The sequence below is a fragment of the Nuphar pumila genome, chromosome 2 (genome assembly GCF_984573655.1).
Source record: "Nuphar pumila chromosome 2, dmNupPumi1.hap1.1, whole genome shotgun sequence".
Classification (NCBI taxonomy): domain Eukaryota; kingdom Viridiplantae; phylum Streptophyta; class Magnoliopsida; order Nymphaeales; family Nymphaeaceae; genus Nuphar; species Nuphar pumila.
Genome location: NC_143250.1, coordinates 109984199 through 110009187, shown reverse-complemented (window position 1 = coordinate 110009187; position 24989 = coordinate 109984199). Strand labels below are relative to the sequence as shown.

The 24989-nt window shown below is 41.0% G+C and overlaps 2 protein-coding genes across 2 annotated transcripts; both read right to left on the bottom strand.

Annotated features, from left to right (window-relative positions):
• Window positions 1-794: 794 nt before the first annotated feature.
• Window positions 795-1965, bottom strand: LOC149846703 (protein PHOSPHATE-INDUCED 1-like). The gene has a single exon (XM_089996509.1). It carries the CDS (start codon window positions 1868-1870, stop codon window positions 950-952), a length of 921 nt encoding a protein of 306 aa, XP_089852635.1. The 5' UTR covers window positions 1871-1965; the 3' UTR covers window positions 795-949.
• A 2111-nt stretch (window positions 1966-4076) lies between these two features.
• Window positions 4077-5254, bottom strand: LOC149846702 (protein PHOSPHATE-INDUCED 1-like). Its single transcript, XM_089996508.1, has one exon. It carries the CDS (start codon window positions 5163-5165, stop codon window positions 4239-4241), a length of 927 nt encoding a protein of 308 aa, XP_089852634.1. The 5' UTR covers window positions 5166-5254; the 3' UTR covers window positions 4077-4238.
• Between the last annotated feature and the right edge of the window lie 19735 nt (window positions 5255-24989).

Sequence of the window (24989 nt, the reverse complement as noted above, 5' to 3'; positions counted from 1 at the left end):
AAAATTCCTAGTATACAGCCACCAAAATATTTTCGGATTGGGTCATTGATCAAAACGGGTCTAGAATTCAAGACACCCACAAATAGGAAACAGAATGAAAACCCATCTTGTTTTACTTAATGATTATAGTGCTTAATTCAATGCAGAGTCCCCAGTCTTTTGAATGCAGAACTAGAATTTTTCTAGCCTTTGAATAGGATGATAGATGCTCATTTCAAACACGTTTTCATGGTAATAATATAATTTGTCTTACCGTGAGGTAGTAAAATTTCTGGAAACAAAGAAATAATCAACTGCTTCACACATGTGCGTGCACGCGCATGCATTGAATCCAATTCATCATATATATATATATATATATATATATATATATATATATATATATATATATATATATATATATAACTAATTTAATAAAAAAAAAGCGGGAAAGATTTTGGATGCGGATCAGGGGCGACAAGCCACTCGAGGTCAAAATATCCGTTTAACCTTACTATCTATTTTTAGTATTTGAATAATCATTTGGATCTTTTGGATTGTATTTAAATATTGGATCAATATATTCTACATTTAAAATTAAAATTTATCGGAAATATTCATCTGTGAATAGAGAAGAATAGAGAGAACTTTTGAAGAGTTTAGTTATTTTGTTTCGGGATATTTCACGGAATTTTAGTTAATTTTCATTTAGCGTACTATAGACGGCAGATTCATGATCCCCTCTTTGATTTGGATCAATTTCACACGATTATGAAGATCTCTGAATATCTGTTTTCATTAGAATAGCCAAATGCATGGAAAGAATCTCATGATCTATTATTAGTGATCAGTATTATTTAAGAATATCTGCAACTGCAGATTACAGAATCTGAAACAATGCCAAAAAAGTATAGGTTGCATAACTTATATACAGTGCTTATCATAATTAAGGGCTGCCTTCTCTAAATCTCTAAACAAGAGCTGCACAACTAGAAGTCTTAGGATCCCACATAGCAGGCAGTAGATACTGGCGCCCATTGATGCCGTTTGCATTGTAGCTTGCACCACTGCTTGTATCAACCAGCAACTCCCCTGCATACCCAGGGTATGCATTCTTTCCAAATATTCCTGGGCAGGCTGATGCAGCCTCCAAAGGAGCAGCAGATGGTCCCAGAAAATAGCCATTCCCAAAGGGGTTGGTCACTGTACCAGCCAACAGGCTAGCAATGTTTATGACCATTCCATCAACACCCACATCACCATTTGGTGCCACCAGTGGTGGGATCTGAGGCCCATAAAGAGGCTGGTGGAATGGCCAGGCACACTGCCCTGGGCATTGGGTCTCAGAGTTGCCTACCCAAATGTAGGCAAATTTCTCCTTCAGACCTTTAGCCAGTGCAGCAGAGTCATGGAGGCCGCAGCTGCTCATGCAAAATCCTTCCACTGTAACATCCTTGGATGTGAGGACAAGAGTGATGCCATTGGGGGTGGCAGCCTTGGCAGCCAGGTCCCTGATTTGGGTCCTCTTGAGTGACTTCCCCAACGAGCACTTCTCATCCAACACCTGCTTCCCGAGCACCACTTTGGTTGTACCAGGCCTGCCTACCTTGGCCAAGTACCGCTCTGTGAGCTTCCACCATGATGACACAGATGGGCTTTTCTCTTGACCCTGTTGGTTGAGAGAGGTAATGAAATCACCCACAACGGACCTCTGAACGGCTGTGAATTGGCCATACCAAACAATGTTGATGGGGAGGTTGCCTTGGAGCAGAGCACCCTTGTGGTAGGTGAGCACAAGAAGGGGTTGCTGCACAAGAGCAGTGAGCCTCCTCCCTCCGAGACACACATCAACTAAACAAAGCAAAAGAGCAATCTTGACAAACAAAGTCATTTATTCTCTTTCTTCAGAGAGAGAGAGAGAGAGAGAGAGGGAGAGGTTAGTTGTTGACAGACCTGTGAAACTTGAGAGTGGAGATGAGAAGGGATTCTGTGCCAAAAGACCCTTAAATAGAAGGGTGTGATCGGGGGAGTGATTGATTCAGCCTCTCATTGATGACGTGCTTCACATGATTCACTTGGTAGTAGACGCGTTACAGTAAAGAACACAACATGGCAGTCTGGCGCTGAGATTTGCATACCCCCACCGCACGGGGTTGCCTTCATCCCAAGTGAGGTTGCAGGTCAGAGGCTGCCGCGTTTATTCTGTTGCTGTCAACGCGTGGTCCCACGTACCATAGGAATTAAAGCTCAACAAGAAATCCGCGTAGATGGGACCAACCCTTGTTACCCAAGCTCAACAATAGATCCGCGTAGATGGGACCCACCTCTACAACTTTGCATAACTTTGTGGTATACCTATTACCAACGCGCCACCTAAGCATATCCTTCACTAATATTCGTTAATTGTGATTTAGCTTGAACTACATGGTCTTGTGTTGAATGAAAAATAGAAATTGATTGATCTTCCTGTATCTAAAGATCAAGTGGGACTAGACTGGCCAGGCTAGTTATACATTTTTATGGACGTGTTACATAGTACCGTAATCAATGATTTCTATATGATTGGTTTGGTTGGTTTTACTATTCTTGGCTAGATTCCGTGGTTTTTAATGTATTAACAAAGTGGGGTTTTTTAATTTCTCAAAATTCAGAGGGGAAACATCATAATAAACCATCTCAGCCACAGAGGAAGGAAGCTTTGGGCTGAGAATAGGTAGTCTTATGGATATCCGGCTTTTGTTTCAGTAAATCATGAAGAGGCATGGCATAATCCTTGTATTAATTGTGCGAATGTCCACTGTTTGTAGCTTCTGTTCTTACACATAGTTTGTTGCAGGGTTGTCCCCTTTACAGATTCACTGACAAGGAGAAATAGCAGAAAAGAAAGGAAAATGAAAATGAAAATGAAACGGTGAACTGGTACTCCATTTGGGCAGATTGGTTCTGTAAATTATATAAAAGTTGAATGCATTTAGTGGTGGTATAAACGATTTGGGTGTGGGGAAAAGCTTAAATTAATTAGATTAATTGCACCATTGGAATGGGTACATAGATTGTTTCAGTTCAGCACCTTATTTTTCTAAATTTTGGAGGCAAGCTGCAAGTCGTAAAGGCTACGCCTCCGAAGTTTTTCTTAGGAGAAATTCTTATCAGAGTTTTGTCTCGAGTCAATTTTTCAAACCACTCTTTTGATGTTTTATTGGGAAAAGTAATCTAAAATTGCACTTTTTTTCGTGACATGCTTATGTGGTTTGTTGAGTATGAAATAGAAAGACAACTTCACTTGATACAATTATATACTTACAACTTTTTTCATTCAATCAAATGGACCTATATACTAAAAGCAAAGAAAAAATATCAAATGCATCCCACCATGTTTAATATGAGTATCAAGACCCAATGAAATCCAACCTCTTCTTCACCTCTGCACTTTAAATACAGTAGCGTTTGATCATGTTACTGTAATTTCCTGAATTTCAAGGGCCTTGTTTATCGACAGTTTCAAAATAAAAAAAGTATTATCCAGAGATGACCATGATGACTCGATATTTTAAATTCAAAATAAGTGTTGGGTGCGCATAGCCTCTTTTTATAGTGGAGGTGTCGGCTCAAAAAAGACTAAAGACATATTCCAGCAAACAAAACAGTTTATTTCATTATTATCTCATAAACAAACTGGGGACGAAGACTGAAACAATATATATATATATATATATATATATATATATATATATATATATATATATATATATATTGAAACGCCTAGAGGTATCAAGACCAAACTTTGATCCTCCTCCCAGATTGAAATCCCTGGCTGATGATTTTCCCTTACTGCAACATGGCTAAAGACATTATTCTCACACGATGAAATTTACTTGGTCACGACCCTGAGTAAGCTATGCTTGGAGAGCAATGGTATCACGTTCTTTCTCTCGGTTGTTCTCAGTGCTGATTAAAAGGCCAAAATTGAACCATTATCGAACTGATTACAGTCAAGTTGGTTCTTTTAGTCTTTATAATTCGGATTATATTTGTGAAAAAGCTTTTGATTAGCTTAGAAAGATTTAAAAAACAGAACCATGAGAGGTTCACATAATGTTTAGGTAATGCATAGTCTATCTCCATTTATAGTATCAATTCATATAATGCAGCTGGGTATACAAAGGATAAAAGAATGAACAAATGAATATAGGTCTATAGGCTGTGTACAAAACTATCGCTTGCTTCGCATCATCGTCTCCCTGAACTCTTTGGCCTCTCTACACAATCGTCGAACAAGTGGAGGTCTTAGGATCCCACAACGCTGGCAACAGAAACCGACGCCCATTGATCCCATTTGCGTTGTAGCTCGCACCACTGCTTGAATCCACCAGCAACTCCCCTGCATATCCTGGGTATGCATTCTTACCATATATCCCTGGACAGGCTGATGCTGCCTCCATAGGAGCAGTGGCTGGTCCCTGAAAGTAGCCTTTCCCAAAGGGGTTGGTCACTGTGCCAGCCAACAGGCTTGCAATGTTTATGACCATTCCATCCACACCCACATCACCATTTGGTGCCACCAGTGGTGGGGTCTGAGGCCCATAAAGAGGCTGGTGGAATGGCCAGGCACACTGCCCTGGGCATTGGGTCTCAGAGTTGCCTACCCAAATGTAGGCAAATTTCTCCTTCAGACTTTTAGCCAGTGCAGCAGAGTCATGGAGGCCGCAGCTGCTCATGCAAAATCCTTCCACTGTAACATCCTTGGATGTGAGGACAAGAGTGATGCCATTGGGGGTGGCAGCCTTGGCAGCCAGGTCCCTGATTTGGGTCCTCTTGAGTGACTTCCCCAACGAGCACTTCTCATCCAACACCTGCTTCCCGAGCACCACTTTGGTTGTACCAGGCCTGCCTACCTTGGCCAAGTACCGCTCTGTGAGCTTCCACCATGATGACACAGATGGGCTTTTCTCTTGACCCTGTTGGTTGAGAGAGGTAATGAAATCACCCACAACAGACCTCTGAACGGCTGTGAATTGGCCATACCAAACAATGTTGATGGGGAGGTTGCCTTGGAGCAGAGCACCCTTGTGGTAGGTGAGCACAAGAGGGGGTTGCTGCACAAGAGCAGTGAGTCTCCTCCCTCCGAGACACACATCAACTAAACTGAGAAAGAGAGCAAGCTTTATAAAAGAACCCATTCTCATCCCCTCCTCTTTAAACCTTTGCAAGAATCTTATGAAGAACAGGGCAGAAATTGAGAGAAGATTGATATTTGCTTTGGTTTGCTTTGTTGGTTGTGAAGATCAGGGGAGGGACTTATATAGAGAAAGGGGAGAAGTGAGAGTCAGTGGGGTCGCTTCTTCGCGTCACCTTCCTGCCTGCAACGAAAGACGGATCAGAGGCCACTTGGCACCAACTGTTCCTTTTTCTGTCTATTCTGTATTCCTTGGCAGCTGCCATCATTAGTTTTATTGCTGGCTAGCGCGCGTGTCCCATGGGCAATGGTTGGGAGCAACTAACGAGGCGCGTAGATAGCGCCCGGCTAGATAGCGCCCGGCCTGCCTTTCTATTGTATCACCATCTTTCCAGGCACCTTCCTAGAGAGGTTAAGGGCCTTCTCAATTTGGACCAGATCTAGTGGGTTAGCTTTGCGCCAAAGTAGGGTCGTGTTTTGACCTGCATCAAGTTGTTTTCGTACTGTGCATGTAAATCTGTAAATATGCCGCAGCAAAGTTCAATACCAGATCGGATTAAGCATGAGAGTGGAAAGACAAAGAGTTGACAGGGTTATGACTCATGAGTTTTTGATTTATAAACAAGGTTGTTAAATGCAATGAGGGGAAGCGAGGCATTAAGCATGTTATGAAGCGAGGCGTAAGCCTCGAGGCGTTGGAGCGTAAGCTTCATGATCAAAATAATAAAATAAGCTTCAAGACCACTGTCCTCTCACACATACCATCAAACACTTGGTGTGCGTGGCGTTAATAGCTCTGTGAACTCGATTGACGATCTATAGGGTCATTTGGCAAGAAGATTAAGTTGGCAATATTTTTTTGTTAAGTCCAGTTTTTTCAATCTTATCGACTTTCAACACTAACATATTAATCAGACTCTCATTTCTACGCACCACTCTATTCATGAGTAATTGGTTGTCCTTTCTGGGGTTTCTCATCATCCAGATTACTTATGGCTCTGATGGAGTGCCCTGATCAGAATCCCAACATAGAATCAGTTTGAATTATCTATTTTCTGTCTGATGGTTCAATGAAAACATTGAGATGATAAGAAACATTACGCCAACATGCAGGGTGGCCTTCTATTATAGGACATGAACTGTTAAGGCTGTATCTAGATAACTCATCCAAACCTCAAGAAAGATGATTATAAGCACAAGCAGAGCATGTGAGGAGAAAAGAAAAACGATATACAAGGAAAAAAGCGTTCTATAACAGAAAGATGGCATTCACAATAAGTGATACTTGCAGACACCCATCCAATACTACAACAGATCCATGATGATACTGCATGGTTCTGAAGCAAATTGTCAATGCAACAAGGTGTATAATTTCAAAATACAGTTAAAACCATTCAAACAACAAAGGTTATGGCAAAATTCTTAAAATATGGTTTGCTGTCAATAAAAAAGGTCACACCAATTTCACGATCACAGTACCATTACAAAGTGTAAAGAAAATAGCTGGAAAATTAAATTGAACTCACATGATTGTTGGCTATAAGAACAGGTGTAATACATAAATCAGCTAGCTCATGAATTTCTTCCATGTTATGCTATTTCATCTTATTAGTACATCAACAAGTTGTACAAAGGAACACAATTGCACTAAAGATTGCCATCATTAGTTCTGAACCCGATAATTGATATCACCACACAACACAGAATCAGTCGATCCTAGAAAGTTTAGTACGAAATTTGCAATGCAGAAGCTAGAAAGACACAACTGCAATGACACCAACAAGAAAAGGCAATTTATACGATCATGCAAATAGAAAAACTCCATGATTTTTTTCTGCTATCAAAGAAAATGAACACTCATTTCCTGAATCGTCGCAATAGAACAATTTCAACTATTAAACCAATCAACAAAAAACAACGAATGACAACAAGCCCAAATATTGTATACAATAATTCAACATAAATAAGGAAAACATGAGAAATTTTGGCTAAGATGATAAAATTACGGATGCAATTGGTAAGAAACTCATGGAAGACATGACAGAACCTGTCAGAAACAAGAACAAATCGTTGATTCGTTTGATCCTAAAGAGCTTCAGCGAGCAACATACGCTCTGCATCGATCATGCTCGCCTCTCCCCAAGCTACCTACATCCCCACCCAAATAATCACAAACTCAAACCATCGAAAGCAACAATAGAACCAATTCATCTACCGCCGATCAATCAAGGAAGGGAGAAAAAAGAAGAAGCTCAAACCTTAATGTTATGACTCAAATGGCGCCCGTAGCAATAGGAGCACATGGTCGTCATGTGGTCGATGACGAATCCGGGCCTCAAGTGCACGTAAATGGAGAACCTCTCCTCACCTGCACTCTGTGCCCTAGACCCTTCATACCAGAGGCCCGAACAAAAGAACCATCCATAAGGGGAGAACAATGGGATACCTTGAAGAAATGCTGCCAGAGAAAATCGAGAGGAAGGTGTCGCCAGGCGAGGAAGAGGAAGGCGATCATCGAGGGGGGGGGGGGGGGGGGGGGGGGGGGGGGGCGCTAACCGGCGTGCTGAAAGTAGCCGGGATCGGCGGGCTGGGCGCGAATCGGGTTTTTTTTGCTTTACATGATGCGTAAACCTTAGAGGCAAAGCGCGCCTCGATGAGAGGCGTGCGCTTCACCCATGTGAAGCGTACGCTTCAAGACTCAAACGCCTCGGTACAACGCCTCAGTACCTTGAGCGTGCGCTTCGCTTCTGAGGAGTACGCTTCAGGTACTGAGGCGTACGCCTCTCACAACACTGGTTATAAATTCTTGCCGCGACCATTAGACTTTTATCTCCACGGTCTTCTTGATTCCAACTAGGGCTGAGAAACAAGCCGAGTTGAGCAACTCGTAAAGAGCTGGTTCGAACTCGTAAAATAGGCTCAGCAAGCTGAATATGAACAATAGTTACTTGGCTTGGCTCGATTCATATAAGCTCGTTAAGTAATAAAATATATATTTTATATACATTTTACATGCATTTTTTTATAATCCTATTAAAAAATATATTCTATGTGGGGCATAGGCACAACCTTACTTGCCCGATGAAACTCCATACCCAAAATTACTTTAAAATCATCCAATGGAGCAATCGAGAAATAAGTTCTTCATATCCACTGCCCAACCACAACTTGCACATTTCTAGATAATCCCAAGATGGGTTGCACAACTGAGTTCACTACTTTCATGTGATTGACTTTTTGATCCTATTGCAAGCCTAGTCTTTTAGCTTGCTCTTGAGCAACGAAGTTATGCATGGCCCCTGTATCGAGCATCACATTGGTAGCTCTCCCATTTATCGTCACCGCCAAGTACATTAATTCTTTTTTAACTACGAGTGGTGCAGAGGTGGACTCCCTTAGCGCGTTCACCCTCTACAAGGCTCCCATTTTGATTTTCTTTTCTGTGGATATTTCTTCTAACTCGATAGCGTTGATTGCTCTTTTTCTTGCATTACCCTGATTTTGAGTGGAGCAATCTCGAGAAAAATGATTTCCGCAACAACACCAACACCGAAGGTTCGGAGGTACTGGTCTATTTCTCATAAGTTCATCAGTTTGTGCTTGGTTTTGATTTCTCTAGTCACGCGGAGGTGGTCGATATTGGTTTCCTCCTTGATCACCTGCAACATTACCACAATCGTCCGTGCGGAACAGCCTTGCTTGAGTTCCCCCCACTATTAGAATATTCTACTATTTATTCAGCTATCGCCCTAACGACGTGCATCAGTTTCATCCGAGTCAATTCTTGTTAAGCCTAAAACCTTAGTCATCTTTTGAAAAAGTAGATACGATCCATCTCTGACATATCCTCTATTTCGAGCATTTCTGATAAAAATGCAACTACATATTCTTGAATGCTCCCTATGTGCCTTAGGGCCATAAGCTTGTCGTGAGCAAGGTCCTCGGCATTGTGCAAAAGAAGATACCCTCTCATTTCCTTCTTGAAGTCATCCCATGACTTGATCATTATTCTTCTGTGTTCTACGCTTCGATACTGTGTTCTCCACCATACATCGACACCCTTGATCAGGTACCCAGTCGCAATACGGATTCGATTAGCATCGACATCGATTTCAACCTGATTGAATAATTGTTTCATATTCCATAACCAGTTTTCCACAATCATAGCGTCGCTTTCACCTTTGAACTTTGTTGTCTCGACCAGCTTTAACTTTGGCTGTTCACGATGAATTATCATCGCGTTTCCACCATGTATATTGTTTTCCACATTTTTGACATTGGCCACACCGCCAATTTCGTTTCCCAATAGCCTTTCTAAAACTCTGTGTCTTTTCTGGAGTTCTTATATTTTGGTCTCTTGATTGCTCAACCGATCTGTTAATTCTTGGATTGGGTTTTCAACACTTCGGTCTCAACTCTTACATCACCGTCTAATTTTTCAAATTTATCTTATGCCCTTTCAACAGCATTGCCACATACACAGATGTCCCTTGATAATTTCATTATTATTATCTCAACCTTGGTCACCTGTGTCTTTATTGGGCTAACCATTTCTTTCAGGCAGGACACCTCTGTGGTTGTTCCCACCCGTCATATTGTCATCTTTATTTTTTTGATATAAATACTTCTTTGATTCTTTGTAGTGTATATAAATGGCCTTTGGCCTAAGATCTCCAATGTACTAAGATAGTAATGGGCCCCTCTCCCCTCTCTATCTCTCTAAAACTTTGAAGCTTATAAAGAAGTGTTGTTTTCTCTCTCAATCTCTCTTTGTGATTGTGCACACTCTGTGTGATTGTGTTGTGTTGTTTCCTTGTCTCGAAAGGTTGACTTGGCAGGGAATCATCGGGTAGTGCAAGGCGCTTTCAAGTAAGCCTGTGACAACTGATACCATAGCCTACTCGAGAACAGGGAGAAGGAACCTCATCAATTGAGTTATAATGGATTCATAGTTGAAGGAACAACTCAGAAAAAAAGAGCAGACAAGGAAAAATCTGCCGGGTGTCCCGCCTGGAAGAAATGGTCACGTTTTTCTTTTAACCCTTTTGTACCAGCCCAGCCCATCTTTCATAAATTATGAACGTTGATGAGACAACTAGAACCAGTGATTCCGAACCAATATGTTACTATTCTATAATGAATATTGAAGGGTTGCCTCCTGCAAATTGCAATACCATTACAGTTTTGGCCTTGAAAATTAGGGGCACAACTCAGCTTTTGGGTCAGGTTTCATCAGACCTGTTTTTTAAACGGTTCTGATAAATAAACCCGAACCAGACTCAATATTATTCAGTTTTGGGTTTGACAAAAATTGTAAACCATGGGTCATCAGGTTTGGGTATAAGTAGGGCGGGGTAGATAGGGGCTGGCTTTTAATCAGATCCCTTCTTTAATCTGGTATACAACTTAGATCTAGATCCAAATTGATAAAAAATGTGTTCAGGTTTGATTTTGGGTATGAATGGGTTTGGGCCTTTATGGGTTTATGTACCAAATGAGTTAGGTTTATAACTGTTCAGGTATAATTGGTAGCAATTAATACAAGATTATGTTCAAATTTTGTGTAATTCGGTATAAAAAAAGTTATTTGAAACAGAATGCAAAACTTATATTTAAAAGACATCTTGGCGAGCAAGTTTGAGTTTTATTGGGATTTTACCATTTCCTTTTTGGGTCAAAGTAATCATAAAAGAGAGTGATCAGATTAATGCTGATGATGTTTACAGTGAGAATATGTAGCAAATTGACATTGCTTAGAGTGGGGTCGAGTAGTAAGAATGTGTAGCTTTGGTTAGTGATGCAGGAGCAAGGGCAAAACTTATCTGGGTCAATAGGCTCCATTTGGATCCATTTTATATTTTTGGATTTTTTTCTTTTATTTAGATCTTTTGTAATGGATATTGGATCTAAATAATTGATCCATATCTCAACTTAACAGTTCATTAAGATTAGCAAGTTTCTTAATTGATATTTATCAAAAATGGTAGTTTAGGTCTACTTGAATTAGGATCCTTCACCTATAACAGGGAGAAGTAGGATTAGAGAGACACTTGACTTGGAATTCAGATTTGTTTTATCTCCAGTTTATTTATGTTAATTTCTGTTTAGTTAAAACTCAGTCATTAAGCAACTAGATACAAGTAATTAAAAAGAGAACAAAAAAGGTGAACTTAAGGCAATCACAAGCTACAGAACTTGAAATGTTTTGACATAAAATTAACAGCTAGTTAAGAACACAAAATTTAGACCTATACCTTCATGACCAAAGTTAGAAAACAAATGAATACCACTGAAATTGTTCGAAAAGGCTATGAATCTAGCAATCAGATGCATTATCCAGATTGAGTGGCCCCTAAATTTCTGCTGATGTTTCAAAGCTCACAAATTTATACACCTAAAAATTTGCAAGCCCAAGACCATGGAGAAATGCCCAAGATGGAAAATTACCATAATCTGTTTCCAAGAGCATACTTTGTTATGAGGATGTAAATGAGCTTGCTTCAAATTTGCAGGACCATGTGAATTTGAACTGCAAAAGCAAACATGGAGAAAGGATAAGGGTCATGTGTGCAGTGTTTTTCCTTGGTCCTGCCTACAAGGGTTCCGTATGCCTGGCTAGGTGGGTCAGCTTAAGGAGTTTAACTTGAAGGAATTTGTGAGTTTGATACTTGAGGTGTTCTTTCATTGTCCCAAGGTTGAAGCTAATGGAAAACTATCCCTGTGGAGCAGGGGAGTACATGGAGAGTTTTACATTGTAGACAAGGAAACATGGGCCATGGTCATGGAAACATTTCATGGCCTATAACATGATATTTATGTTAGAAAACGACCCTTTGACTACCCATGCATTGAAGAAACAAGCACAAAAAAAGCAAAAGGCTAAACAACACCACACAAAACAAGGATTTTACGTGGTGCCTACGTTCAAGATCGCACTGCATAATATTCAACGAGGATGCCTCCTTAAATAGAAGTCTAGAAATTTTACAAAAAATCTACTAGTGTAGTTAAATATAACAAAGTGTATAGGGTAAAATTATAGAACTAGCCTCCAAAAATAGTTTCAGGGGCTAACACCCCGAACTCCACCTTACGAGCAAGGAGGCCACCCCCCTTAACCCCCACCAACTCTCCGCAAAAAACAAGGATTTTATATTCCGGTAGAAAAGAGACTCGACACTCAACAATCTAAACCATGAGGCTGAAAAAAATAGGAGGCACCGTCCTCGGGTTCTTGATATTTGGGGGTCACATTTTTTAACATAAAAACGAGTGATATTTTCAAGGACACGTCAAACCATGGCCCAAGTCATCTAATTGTTCATGGACAAGTTCTTGAACCTATCTCCAACGTGGAGACCTACAGAGTGAGAGTGAGAAGGAAGGCGACCACTCATTAGGCCATGCTGTGTCTTTGTACATATACGATTTCTCACTGCGCTCGAAACAAATTTAAAGCTCATCATCATGCTGCGACCATAAACACATCAAGTTGCCTAATAGGTACCGGAGGCATTGTCCCCTTAGCTTGTACCACAGTCTACTTGTTTCCCCTTCAACTAGTCTTTAGTCACTCTTATTGAAAAACTTCCCCAATTAAATCATACAACAGAGCACAAAAAATGAAACCAAACTGTAAAACAGATTACACGTTTTGCGTAACAATATTTTTAACATCTAATTATTTTCTTAATCATGTTAGGGCACTCTTCACCCGATTTGACTCATTTGGTCTTCGGATTAAGCATATTTCAAAACCTTTTTTTGAAAAGCCCTAATTTTTAACACTATTTTGCAATTAATATCAATTTTTAGGGGTATTTTAGTTTTTTTCCTTTAATTCTGAATTTTAAACTTTATAATCAATTTATTTTTATATTCTATTAAATCATGCATCATCCTTTATTTTATTTAGAATTTTTATTTTATGAATGGATGCAAAAAGACTTATTTAAGAATAAATATCCCTTAAATTCTAGATATTATTAGATAAATCTTGAAAAGCCTACATTTTTCTACTGACATGTTTGTTGATTTTGCAGAAAAGCCCCATATTTGATTTTCTTTATTTTCTTCCTTTATTTTATTATTTAATTATTCAATATTAATTATAATCAGAGACAAAAAATAGTAAAAAATTCTTTTTCTATATAGATAGATTGCATAAGTATATAGTTTATTTTTCATAATATTAATTGCTATGGTTTATTATGCATATGCACGTTTTCCAATTCCACAATGGTGAAACACGAATGATACATGCACCTTCTTCTAAGAAGTTAATAAACTTAGTGTAATTCATATTTGTGGTCATAATCAGAATACGAATGAAATTCAAATTTATTAATTTGTTTTAAGTCAAAGAGCCTACACTCTTAGGCTATTTTCCGAAATCATATTATATTTCTAAATATTTTCAAGTATTTTTCCAAAACCTTTATTTTAGGAATCAAATGAGATACATTCAAAATATATTTGTGGTCATAGTCATGGATATATGACAAATTTATTTCATCTAAATTCTATAAGGCACAAAAACCCCTTTATATCAAAAGAATTTTATAAAACAATGAGATTTATCAATGAATTTTCTCAAATCTTCTCGGAAAGACATTTTTATAAACTACATCCATGCATCATTTAGATTAGGTTGCATCAGGCATGAGCTCACCTAGGGGTGGCAATCGGGTCGGGTTGGCGGGTCGGGTTGGCGTGTCAGCATACCTCAACCCGAACCCGACCCGTTTATTAAACGGGTCAGCTGTGGCAAACACGAACCCGACCCGTTTAATAAATGGGTAACCCGACGCGACCCGCCAACCCATTTAATAAATGGGTTGGGTCGGGTAAACGGGTTTTCAGGTTGGCGGGTCAGGTTGGCGGGTTGACGGATCGGGTTGGCAGGTAGGCAGGTTGGCGGGTTGGCGGGTCGGGCAGACGGGTTGGCGGGTTGGAGGGTCGGGTTGGCGGGTTGACGGGTCGGGCAGACGGGTTGGCGGGTTGACCCACCCGCCTAACCCGTTTATTAAACGGGTCAGCCGGGTTGGCGGGTTGGCATACCCCCAACCCGAACCCAACCTGTTTAATAAATGGGTTACACGGGTCGACCCGTTTATTAAACGGGTTGGCTTAAGCCCAACCCGAACCCGCCTAAGAGGCGGGTTGGCGGGTCGGGTTGGCGGGTCGTGTCAGAAATTGCCACCCCTAAGCTCACCAGGCTACATGCCCAACCATTTGATCTTTTAGCAATTCAATTTCAGAAAATCAATTTCAAAATATCTCTCTTTTCAAAGTGATTTTCAACAATTCCAGGCATGCATCATGTTTTCCATGAACTTCTTTTCCAAATCATGTCATGTATGTTTGATTCTTTTTGCATTCTAAGACTTAGAATAATTTCTTAAATATTTGAACAAAACAAGGCATATTGTTCAATCCTTGGTTTGATTACCCCTGGTTAGGGCGTTAGAAACAATTGAACCTCGTACCGACAAGCGAATCCCTTCTCTCAAATTTTCTCATATTTCTCAAAATGGAGGCGAGTTTTCAAAATCTTTTTCAAAAGGTCAATTGACTTGCGAAAGTAAAATTTTGCATGATAACATCATCAGTAGGCATAAGTGGGGCCTGCTCTTATCGTCCGCCTTGTCGTCCAACCTCGTACCCTTGTGAGAGCTTAATGAGTGCATGTTGATTGACGGTGATTCCAGGCACGTACGATGGCAGTTATCTCTCTTTCATGTATAGTATATTGTCGTTAAACACTGTTTAGCTTTTGACTCTCGAAAGTGATAGGGTGACCATCTTGCATCAATATTTCTCTAATGGCAAAATCAAACACATTTGTGTATAACTCAAATGGTTTTCTTGGTTAAGCAACTGCAATACCGATTATTTTGTCATGGCATCTTTAAGAGTCTCGAATGCTCTCTGATATTCTTCTTGCCAATCCCACTTTTTGTCTTTCTTCAACAATTCTGTTAGCGGTACCGAATAGCTGAATATCCTGCGATAAAACAATGATAATAGTTCACCATACCAAAAAAGGATCGAAGCTCGAGAACCATGGTTGGAATTCCTCAATCCTGAATAGCTTTTACTTTTTAACTATCCATCCTTAAACAACCATTTTCAACCACATGGCCTAAAAAGTTGATCTCCTCCTTACCGAACATACAACTTTCTCTTTTAACATACAAATTGTTGTTCTTTAGAATCTGAAAAACCATGCGCAGATGGTGCACATGTTTCTCCATGTTTTGGCTATAAACAACGATATCATCCAGATATACAACCACAAAATGATCAAGATAAGGATAAAATATCTAGTTCATCAGCGTAGAGAAAGTTGCAGGTGCATTCGTTAAATCAAAGGGTATCACCAAAAACTCAAAAGCACCATATCGCGTAACACAGGTAGTCTTGGCCTCGTCTTCTTCCGCAATCCTGACTTGCCAATATCCCGACTGCAAATCCAATTTTGAGGAGACTCGGGCCTCCCTTAACTAGTCAAACAAATCGACAATTAGGGGTAAATGATATTTGTTCTTGACAGTCAGTTTATTGAGCGCCCTATAGTCCACACACAACCTCTTGGACCCATCATGCTTAGTCTGAAATAACACTGGAGCTCCGAAAGGCGTCTTCGATGGTCGGATGATTCCAACGGCTAACATTTCATCCAGCTTTTTCTAAGTTTTGCCGGTTTGGGCGAGACCATTTTGTACGACATTATGGCACGAGGTCTTGCACCTGGTACCAAATCGATCTGATGGTCAACTTCTCTCCGTGGCGGTAAGTTTTTGGGCAACTCCTGGGGCATTTTTTCTCGAAACTCTTCCAATGTGGCAACAATAGATGGTGGTGCATCTTCAAAAGACTTTCCCTCTTCTTCTCGCACAACTACAAGATAGGCTTGATCGTCTCGTTGGAGGCTCCTCTTAATTTGCAAGGCCAAAACCTTGTAAATGTTCGACGATGGTGGCGTCGCAGCGAGAATCATGTAGAGAGACTCTTCACTCACGAAGCTGACAACGTCTAAGTGGGGCATAGGCACGACCTTACTTGCTTGAAGGAACTCCATACCCAAAATTACTTTAAAGTCACCCAATGAAGCAATTGAGAAATTTGTTCTTCATATCCACTGCCCAACCCCAACTTGCACATTCCTAGATACCCCCAAGATCGGTTGCGTAACTGAGTTCACCACTTTCATGCTACTGACTTTTTGATCTCATTGCAAGCCCAACCTTCTAACTTTCTCTTGGGCAATGAAATTATGCGTGACCCCTGTATCGACCATCGCATTGGTAGCTCTTCCATTGATTATCACCACCAAGTACATTAATTCCTTTTTAATCGGGAGTGTTGCAGAAGTGGACCCCTCTAGTGTGTTCACCCTCTACAAGGACCCCATTTTGATTTCCTCTTTCACAGGTCTTTCTTCTAACTCGATAGCATTGGCTGCTCTTCTTCCTGCATTACCTTGATTTTGGGTAGGGCAATTCCGCACAAAATGATTTCCGTTACAGTACGAATACCAAAGGTTCAGAGGTACTGGTCTATTTCCCAGAAGTCCATCAAACCGTGCTTGGTTTTGATTTCTTTGGTCACGTGGAGGTGGTCGATACTGGTTTCCTCCTTGACCACCAGCATCATTACCCCAATCGTCCCTGCAAAACGACCTTGCTTGATGTCCCCCACAGTTAGGATATTCACTATTTGTTCAGCTAACGCCATCGCACTGACGAGGTGCATCAGTTTCATTCGAGTCAATTCTTGTTGAGCCCAAAACCTTAGTCCTCTTTTGAAAAAGTAGATACGATCCATCTTTGACATATTTTCTATATCAAGCATTACTGATGAAAATGCAACTCCATATTCTTGAATGCTCCCTATATGCCTTAGGGCCATCAGCTTATCGCGGGCAAGGTCCTCGATATTGTGTAGAAGAAAATGCCCTCTCATTTTCTTCTTAAAGTCATCCCACGACTCGATCATTATTTCCCCCATGTTTCATGCTTTGATACTGCGTTCTCCACCATACAGTGACACCCTCGATCAGGTACCTTGTCGCAGTACGGATTCAATCAACATTGTTATCGATTTTAGCCTGATTGAATATTTGTTTCATGTTCCACAACCATTTTTTCACAATCTTGGCATCTCTTTCACTTTTGAACTTTATCGGCTCGACCAACTTTAGCTTTGGTTGTTCATGATGAATCATCATCGCGTTTCTCTTATGTGTATTGTTTCTCGCATTCTCCATATTGGCCATACCGTCAATTCTATTTCCCAATAACCTTTCTAAAACTTCGTATCTTTCTCGGAGTTCCTGCATTTCAATGTCTTGAGTGCTCAATTGATCTGTTAATTCTTGAACTGCGGCCCTAAGCTCTTACATCACCATCTAATTTTCCAAAATCATCTTGTGCCCTTTCAACAACATTGGCATATGCACAAACATCCCCTGACAATTTCGTTATTCTTTTCTCAACCTTGGTCACCTGTTTTTCTATAGGACTGACCATTTCTTCTAAGCGAGACACCTGTCAGATTTCTCGTTCTCTGCTCTTTTTTCTTTATGGCCTTTTTTGAGGAATTATCCCAACTCTGAATCCATGATCAACTCAATCGATGAGCGTTTAAGCAACTACCCCTCTTTCCTTCCTCCAATTCTCGAGTAGGCTCTGGTACCAGTTGTCACGGGCATACTTGAAAGTGTCGTGTATCACCTGGTAATTCTCAACCAGGTCAACCTTCCAAGATAAGGAAGCAATGCAAACACCCCACACCAGGATACACAATCACATAGAGTGCGCACAATCACACAAAGAGCTTTACAGAGAGATAGAGAGAAGAGAGGGACTCACTACTATCTTAGTACATTGGGGATCTTAGGACTAAGACCATTTATGTACACTACAAAGAATCAAAGAGGTATTTACATCAAGGGAAACAAGATGACAAAATGGCGGGCGGGAACAATGATAGAGGTGTCCCACTTGAAAGAAATGGTCGGCCCTATAGAGAAATGGGTGACCAAGGTTGAGAAAATAATGACGAAATTGTTAGGGGACGTCCATGCATGTGCCAATGTTATTGAAGGGCACAAGATAAAGCTGAAGCTGGTCGAGCCGACAAAGTTCAAAGGTGAAAGAGACGTCAGGATTGTGAAAAACTGGTTGTGGAATGTAGAATAATTCTTCAATCAGGATGAAATCGATGACGATGCTAATCGAATCCATACTGTGACTAGGTACCTGATCAAGGGTATCGTTGTATGGTGGAGAACGCAATATCGAAGCGTAGAACATGGGAAAATAATGATCGAGTCGTGAGACTACTTCAAGAAGAAAATGAGAAGGTATTTTCTTCTACACAATGCCAAGGACCTTAGTTGATGGCCCTACGGCACACACAGAGCATTCAAGAATATGTAGTGTTTTAATCAGTAATGCTCGATATAGAGGATATGTCGAAGATGTATCATATCTACTTTTTCAAAAGATGACTAAGGTTTTGGACTCAACAAGAATTGACTCAATGAAACCGATGTACCTCGTCAGTGTGATGATGATAGTTGAATAAATAGTAGAATATCCTAACAGTGGGGGACCTAAAGCAAGGCTGTTCCGCAAGGATGATCGGAGTAATACTGCAGGTGGTCAAGGAGGAAACCAGTATCGACCACCGTTGCATAACCGGAGAAATCAAAACCAAGCACAGACTGGTGGACTTCTGGGAAATAGACTAGTACCTCCAAACCTCCAGTGTTGGTATTGTAGCGGAAATCATTTTTCTCTGGATTGCTTCACCCAAAATCAAGGTAATGCAAGAAGAAGAGCACCCAACGCTATCGTGAAAAAATATCGTGAGATTTATGAAAAAACATAAATACCATGATTTAAACATGATATTTAAGTTTTAAACGACTATTTATCATGAAAAAACCATGTGTTTTTATTTTTAAATAATTTGTATTAATATTTTTTATAAAATTATATTTTATAAAATTATATTTTATATTTATTTTTTTATTGCTGAGATTTTGCCAAAAAATGCGAGATTTATGAAAAAATTTCAATTTCTCATGAGTTTTTAAAAAATGATATTTTCCGTTTTTAACTTTTGTCACTATGAGGAGACCCCTACCAGTTATACAATGATACCATTGGGATTTTATCTTGCAATGTCCTAATGCAAGGTGACGTGCACTAGCTACTCCTACTGGACAAGGGCAGCCCCCGTTGGTGAGGGTACTTAATCCTATGTTCAATTATCTATGCAAAATAGTGGAAGGGCATGATTCTTGGTCAGTTCGTACTGCCTCAGTAGAGGCTCCGAATTCTAAACTCACACCTGCTCCTTACCCAAGTTTGCCATCCTTTTAAAGGGTGTGGTTGAAAATGGTAAGTCTCCAACCCAACACCATTTTCATCTCCCAAAACAGTGTTTCCAATTACCAAACACCTGTGAGGTAGGGACAGGGGCGCAGCTAGGATTCATGTGAGGGGGGGGGCAAACAGGGGTGTAGGAAAAAAAATTTTATTTGTGTGATAGTCGGGGGTTCGGGGGCAGCGCCCCCGAAAAAATTTTTTTTGAGATAAAATAAAAAATGGCTACAATTATTAATAAAAATTTATTTCATATGGACAAATCAAACAATTTGCTGCAGTCAGGGCTGGGCTAGGACTGGACTGGGCTACAAAAATGGATAAAAATCTATTTCATATGGAATCAGGGCTGGGCTAGGACTGGGCTTTAAAAAAAAAAAAACAAAAAAAATTAACTGTTTCAGGAGGCCCCAGTCCTGCCCCCCCTAGCTACGCCCTTGGGTAGGGATGGCAGTGGATAGGGTGGGGGCAGGGGGCAAGGTCTCCACCCCCACTCAGTCTCAAAATTTTGCCCTCCATTCCTTCACAGATTTTGATTTTAACCTCCATCCCCGGTTTATTTTCTGTTTCATGTCCATCCCCGGTCCAAACGAGGTGAGGCAAGGTGGGCTCCTGTTTTTCTGATCCTTTCGCCACTGCTGTCTTATGCCATTGTCGCCTTCCACCATTAAAAGAAGAGGAAGGAGAGGAGAGAAATAAGAGTTTGCTCAACTTGTTAGAAAAATGAGAGGAATAAGAGATTAGCTAAAGAATTTTATGGTAAGGTTAGAAATATATATATATATATATATATATATATATATATATATATATATATATATATATATGATTTTATAATATGTATAAAAGTATAATAGTAATTTACTTGATGAGTATCATGGACGACATAGGGACAAGAGTAAATTCATCCCCAGCCTCCATCCCATATGGGTTTTGATTTTAACCTCCATCCCGAACTCCCTTTCACGTCCTCCATCCCCAATCCAAACGCGCCGAGGTAAGGCAGGCTCGTTGACTGCCATCCCTAATATGAGGTAAGTGGTATTAATTACACCCTTATTAAATACCTTCACCAGCTCCCAAATAGAACCTTAAGTGAAGCTGGCTCGCCCCCAAGAAAGTCAAATACCTGGATTTACTATAGTTCTTACCAAACGCAACGTGTATGGCATCTTTCAACATTTTAATTTTTGTTATGACGTACTTACAGTTGTTGTCCTGGCAACTTAACTTACCCTTACCCTTACCCCATGGGAGTTACCATGATTAGGCTTGTGCAAGGGGCGACTCCATGGGATTTAAACCTACACCGCCTTTCAACATTCATTTAGTGTGTTTGGAATCACGCATCTTCTATTCATAGGCTTTTGGCTTTGGTTTCGGGCCAGCTTAACTGGAGCTCGGTTTGGCTTGAACTTAGTCAGGTCGGCATTGGTTTGAGCCAACCTTTTTACTATTGAGCATGATTTTATCCCATGCCTTTGACCAGACCTATTAGGATCCGATTACACCACCTTTGACTAGCTCAAAGGTCAAATGATCCAAATGTTTTAGCTGCCTAGTCTTTTGATCCCAACTGGGAACACATGTCGGTTTTGGCCAATGACCTAATTATTGGTTGGTAATTAATGGGTCATGTTGGACCCATTGCCCACCATCTTTGTATTTGTCCTCACAAAGTGGCACTTCTTTGCAAGGCATGTTAGCATTCATGGCTGGTGGTTGGGCTTGGGTCTATATGTACCCAGTCCCTCTTCCCATTTCCTTAACCCTTTAGCTAAGTTAATCTCCAAAGCAGGTTATATGTTCCCCCCCCCGAACAGGGCAGTTAGCTACATCTCATGATCGGGGGTCCCAAAGAGCACCACGTATGTAAGCATGTGCGTCTCGTATCCCCATGTTTGTCACCATTAATTAGCGTTGGAGTTTGATGCGATTGAAAAGACTTAAGTACCCTCTCCTCCATTGGTGCAAAAAAAAAATGACGGTTCTTGAAAAGGAGTGGTTGTAAAGACTTAAGTGCCCCGAAGATGATTATTTAAGACCCAGTCTCTGCACTGTAGGATTATCCGAGAAAGAAATCTCCCCTGGAGGAGGCCATGAACATCAACCCTCTTACTCTCTCTCTCCCTTCTATTTCTGCTTCTATGCACATCCATTAGAAGATCATACATTGCTCCATCAAGCACCGACTTACCTGCACAATGACTGTTGTGGAGCCTGATTCAAAGTTTTTACCCTTACAAGAGGAGGGTTTGGGGGCTCATCCCAGCGTGGGTAGCATCATTCAACTTGAAGAGTTGTGGAGTCTGATTTAGATTTTTTACCCTTACATAAGGGGGGTCTGAGAGCTCCTCCCAGTGTGGGTAGCATCATTCAACTTGAAAAGTTATGGAGTCTGATTCAGAGCGTTTACCCTTACAGAAGGGGGTCTGAGGGCTCCTCCCAGCGTGTTCATGGCCTTTTGCTTTTACAGGAGGGGGGTCCGGGGGCTCATCAACCCTCTAACTCTCTCTCTCTCCCTTCTATTTCTGCTTCTGTGCACATCCATCAGAAGATCCTACATTGCTCTATCAAGCACCGACTGACCTGCACATTGACTGTTGTGGGTCCTTACTGATGAGCTGCCTCTAAATTTATTCGACTCTGGGTCCTTACTGCACTTGAAGTTGAGTCGTTATATTTTTTATTATTCGGTGGGTGGTGAGGCCCTCCTCTACTCTCTCAAGACTCTTAGCCTGGGCAATCTTTCTTTTGATGATTGTGGTTGTAATCATCAAAAGAAAGATTGCCCAGGCTAAGAGTCTTGAGAGAGTAGAGGAGGGCCTCACCACCCACCGAATAATAAAAAATACAACGACTCAACTTCAAGTGCAGTAAGGACCCAGAGTCGAATAAATTTAGAGGCAGCTCATCAGTAAGGACCCACAACAGTCAATGTGCAGGTCAGTCGATGCTTGATGGAGCAATGTAGGATCTTCTGATGGATGTGCACAGAAGCAGAAATAGATGGGAGAGAGGGAGAGTTAGAGGGTTGAGATTCCACCAGTAAGATCCGTAGTCCTTCTTGCTGCTAACTCTTTATATTTGCAGGTTGTTTCTTCAAATGATTATAATAATGACAAATATGCGAAGGAGTTCAGTATCAGTGTTTCTAATGTGCTTGCTACTTGTCCTGCTCGGGTTTTGCCAACTCCTCGTGTGAGTTGATCATATGTAATGAACAAAACAATAAATTACATATGATCAACTCACACGAGGAGTTGGCAAAACCCGAGCAGGACAAGTAGCAAGCGCATTAGAAACACTGATACTGAACTCCTTCGCATATTTGTCATTATTATAATCATTTGAAGAAACAACCTGCAAATGTAAAGAGTTAGCAACAAGAAGGACTACGGATCTTACTGGTGGAATCTCAGTAATCCAATCGAGATGAGCATGAGGGCCAGATTCTGCTTACTGAGAAGCACTTAAGCAGCAAGCAACAAACACAAACAATCAAAGCAAGAAAGAGATGCTTCAAACATTGCAATCAAAACAGATTCAACTAAAGCTGGCATTATGATAAATAACCTTTGAAATGTTGTTTTGCCTATCAGTGGGACGTTGACATGTTGCTCTGAGCATAGCTGTTTGGAAGGGTGAAGCCCAACTGTTGCAGCCAATCGTTGGAGAGGTGGAAGAAGAAGAGGAGGTTGCGGCGTTTGAGACGTCGATGGAAATGCCACCCCTCGAAGCCGAAATCAAGTCCGGCAGGGCAGATTGGTCCGGAAATTGCAGGTTAGAAGGTTCAATGAGGCCGCTGCCCGGGCTGTCCGACTGGTTCCGGCGACTGGAACCCAAGTTCGGAGGAGGTTGGAACAAGGTTGGGATCTACGGGGCTTTGAAGGCATCCTTAGGGAACATAAAGTGCCAGGCCAACGTGATAAGGGCTCTGTTTGAAGCATGGTGCTGGGAGACCAACACCTTTGTGTTTCCGTGGGGAGAGATGACGATCACCTTGGAAGATTTGGCGATGATGGGACTCCCATTGCTTGGAGAGCTCGCTCGAGAGGACCCCAACAATTTCTAAAGCAACAGTGCAGAATCCGACAAGGCTTGGGCAATCTTTCTTTTGATGATTGTGGTTGTAATGTATCGTTGAAGTTAAAATGGGGAATGAACTGACAATAGAAATCGCTGAAAATTTACAGAAATAAAATAGACTCAATAACAAAGACACCACTTTTTACGGATTTGGAATATGACCTCCGGTTAGGGAGATATGGCCCTGACAAGTTGGTCCTAATTCGGGTCGGGATTTACAGCGATTTGTTTACTGAATAACACTACAAATCGCTATAGCGATTTGCGGAATTATTTACAGAGCCGGTACTGAGATCTCATGTTCGGGGGTTCCAAACCGCGCCACGTATAAGATGCAGACCGGCATGTATCCCCATGTGGGTCGCCATCATATTGCATCGTAATTTGGTGCCGCAACAAAGACTCAAGTAACCTTTACCGCCATTCGCTTCCTCTTCCTTGGACGGACATAAATACCCTCCTTCTAGAAAACTGAATCGTCGGTTCGTGAAAATGACAAAACTGCCCTCCATCGATATCGCGGGAAAACGTTCCGCAGGTGGTTGTAATGTATCGTTGAAGTTAAAATGGGGAATGAAATGACAATAGATATCACTGAAAATTTACAGAAATAAATGCCCTCCTAGAAAACTGAATCGTCGGTTCCTCTTCCTCGGACGGACATAAATGCCCTCCTTCTAGAAAACTGAATCGTCGGTTCGTGAAAATGACAAAACTGCCCTCCATCGATATCGCGGGAAAACGTTCCGCAGAGTTTGCGTATGTAGCAAGCGTTATGTTGTATGATACAAATAGTTCAAAAAAATCCTTTTCCGCTCTAAGCACTCTACCAAAGATTCTTTGCTTTCATCTCGAGTTGTCGGAGCATCCTTTCCTTTTTACCAGAGCATCTGTTTCCGTCTTACGCGCAGTCGCAGCATCGTTGCCACCTTCTGTTGCGTATTAGTTGTTACTGTTGCTTAATCTACAGTTGGAATATCCAAATTCCCATCGTTTCGGTGAGTTTCGTGTAAGTTTTCTTTCTTCAATCTGAAGATTGGTTCTTATACAAGGATTTGTATTATGAACCCAAATATTCTGACGATTTCTAATGATGATGATCGTGTATTGTGTTGTGCAGGTTAGCAATGTCTGCGCCTCATCAGATTAGAGATACCCCGTCGTTCTATGGGTTGTCTATTAGAGAAGTGATCCGCCAGTCCCATCTATCTAAAGTTTTTGAAAGATACCAAAATATACTTAAGATTGAGAACGATGAAGACAGGGAAAAAGCCTTGGAATCGTATTTTGCAGAGGATTATCCATCAGATATCGAGGCTGCGGACCAAAGGAAGAACTCTGAAGAA

Excerpts from the sequence above, each read along its gene's own strand:
- LOC149846703 (XM_089996509.1), bottom strand. The coding sequence starts at position 1,870 with ATGACTTTGTTTGTCAAGATTGCTCTTTTGCTTTGTTTAGTTGATGTG.
- LOC149846702 (XM_089996508.1), bottom strand. The coding sequence starts at position 5,165 with ATGAGAATGGGTTCTTTTATAAAGCTTGCTCTCTTTCTCAGTTTAGTT.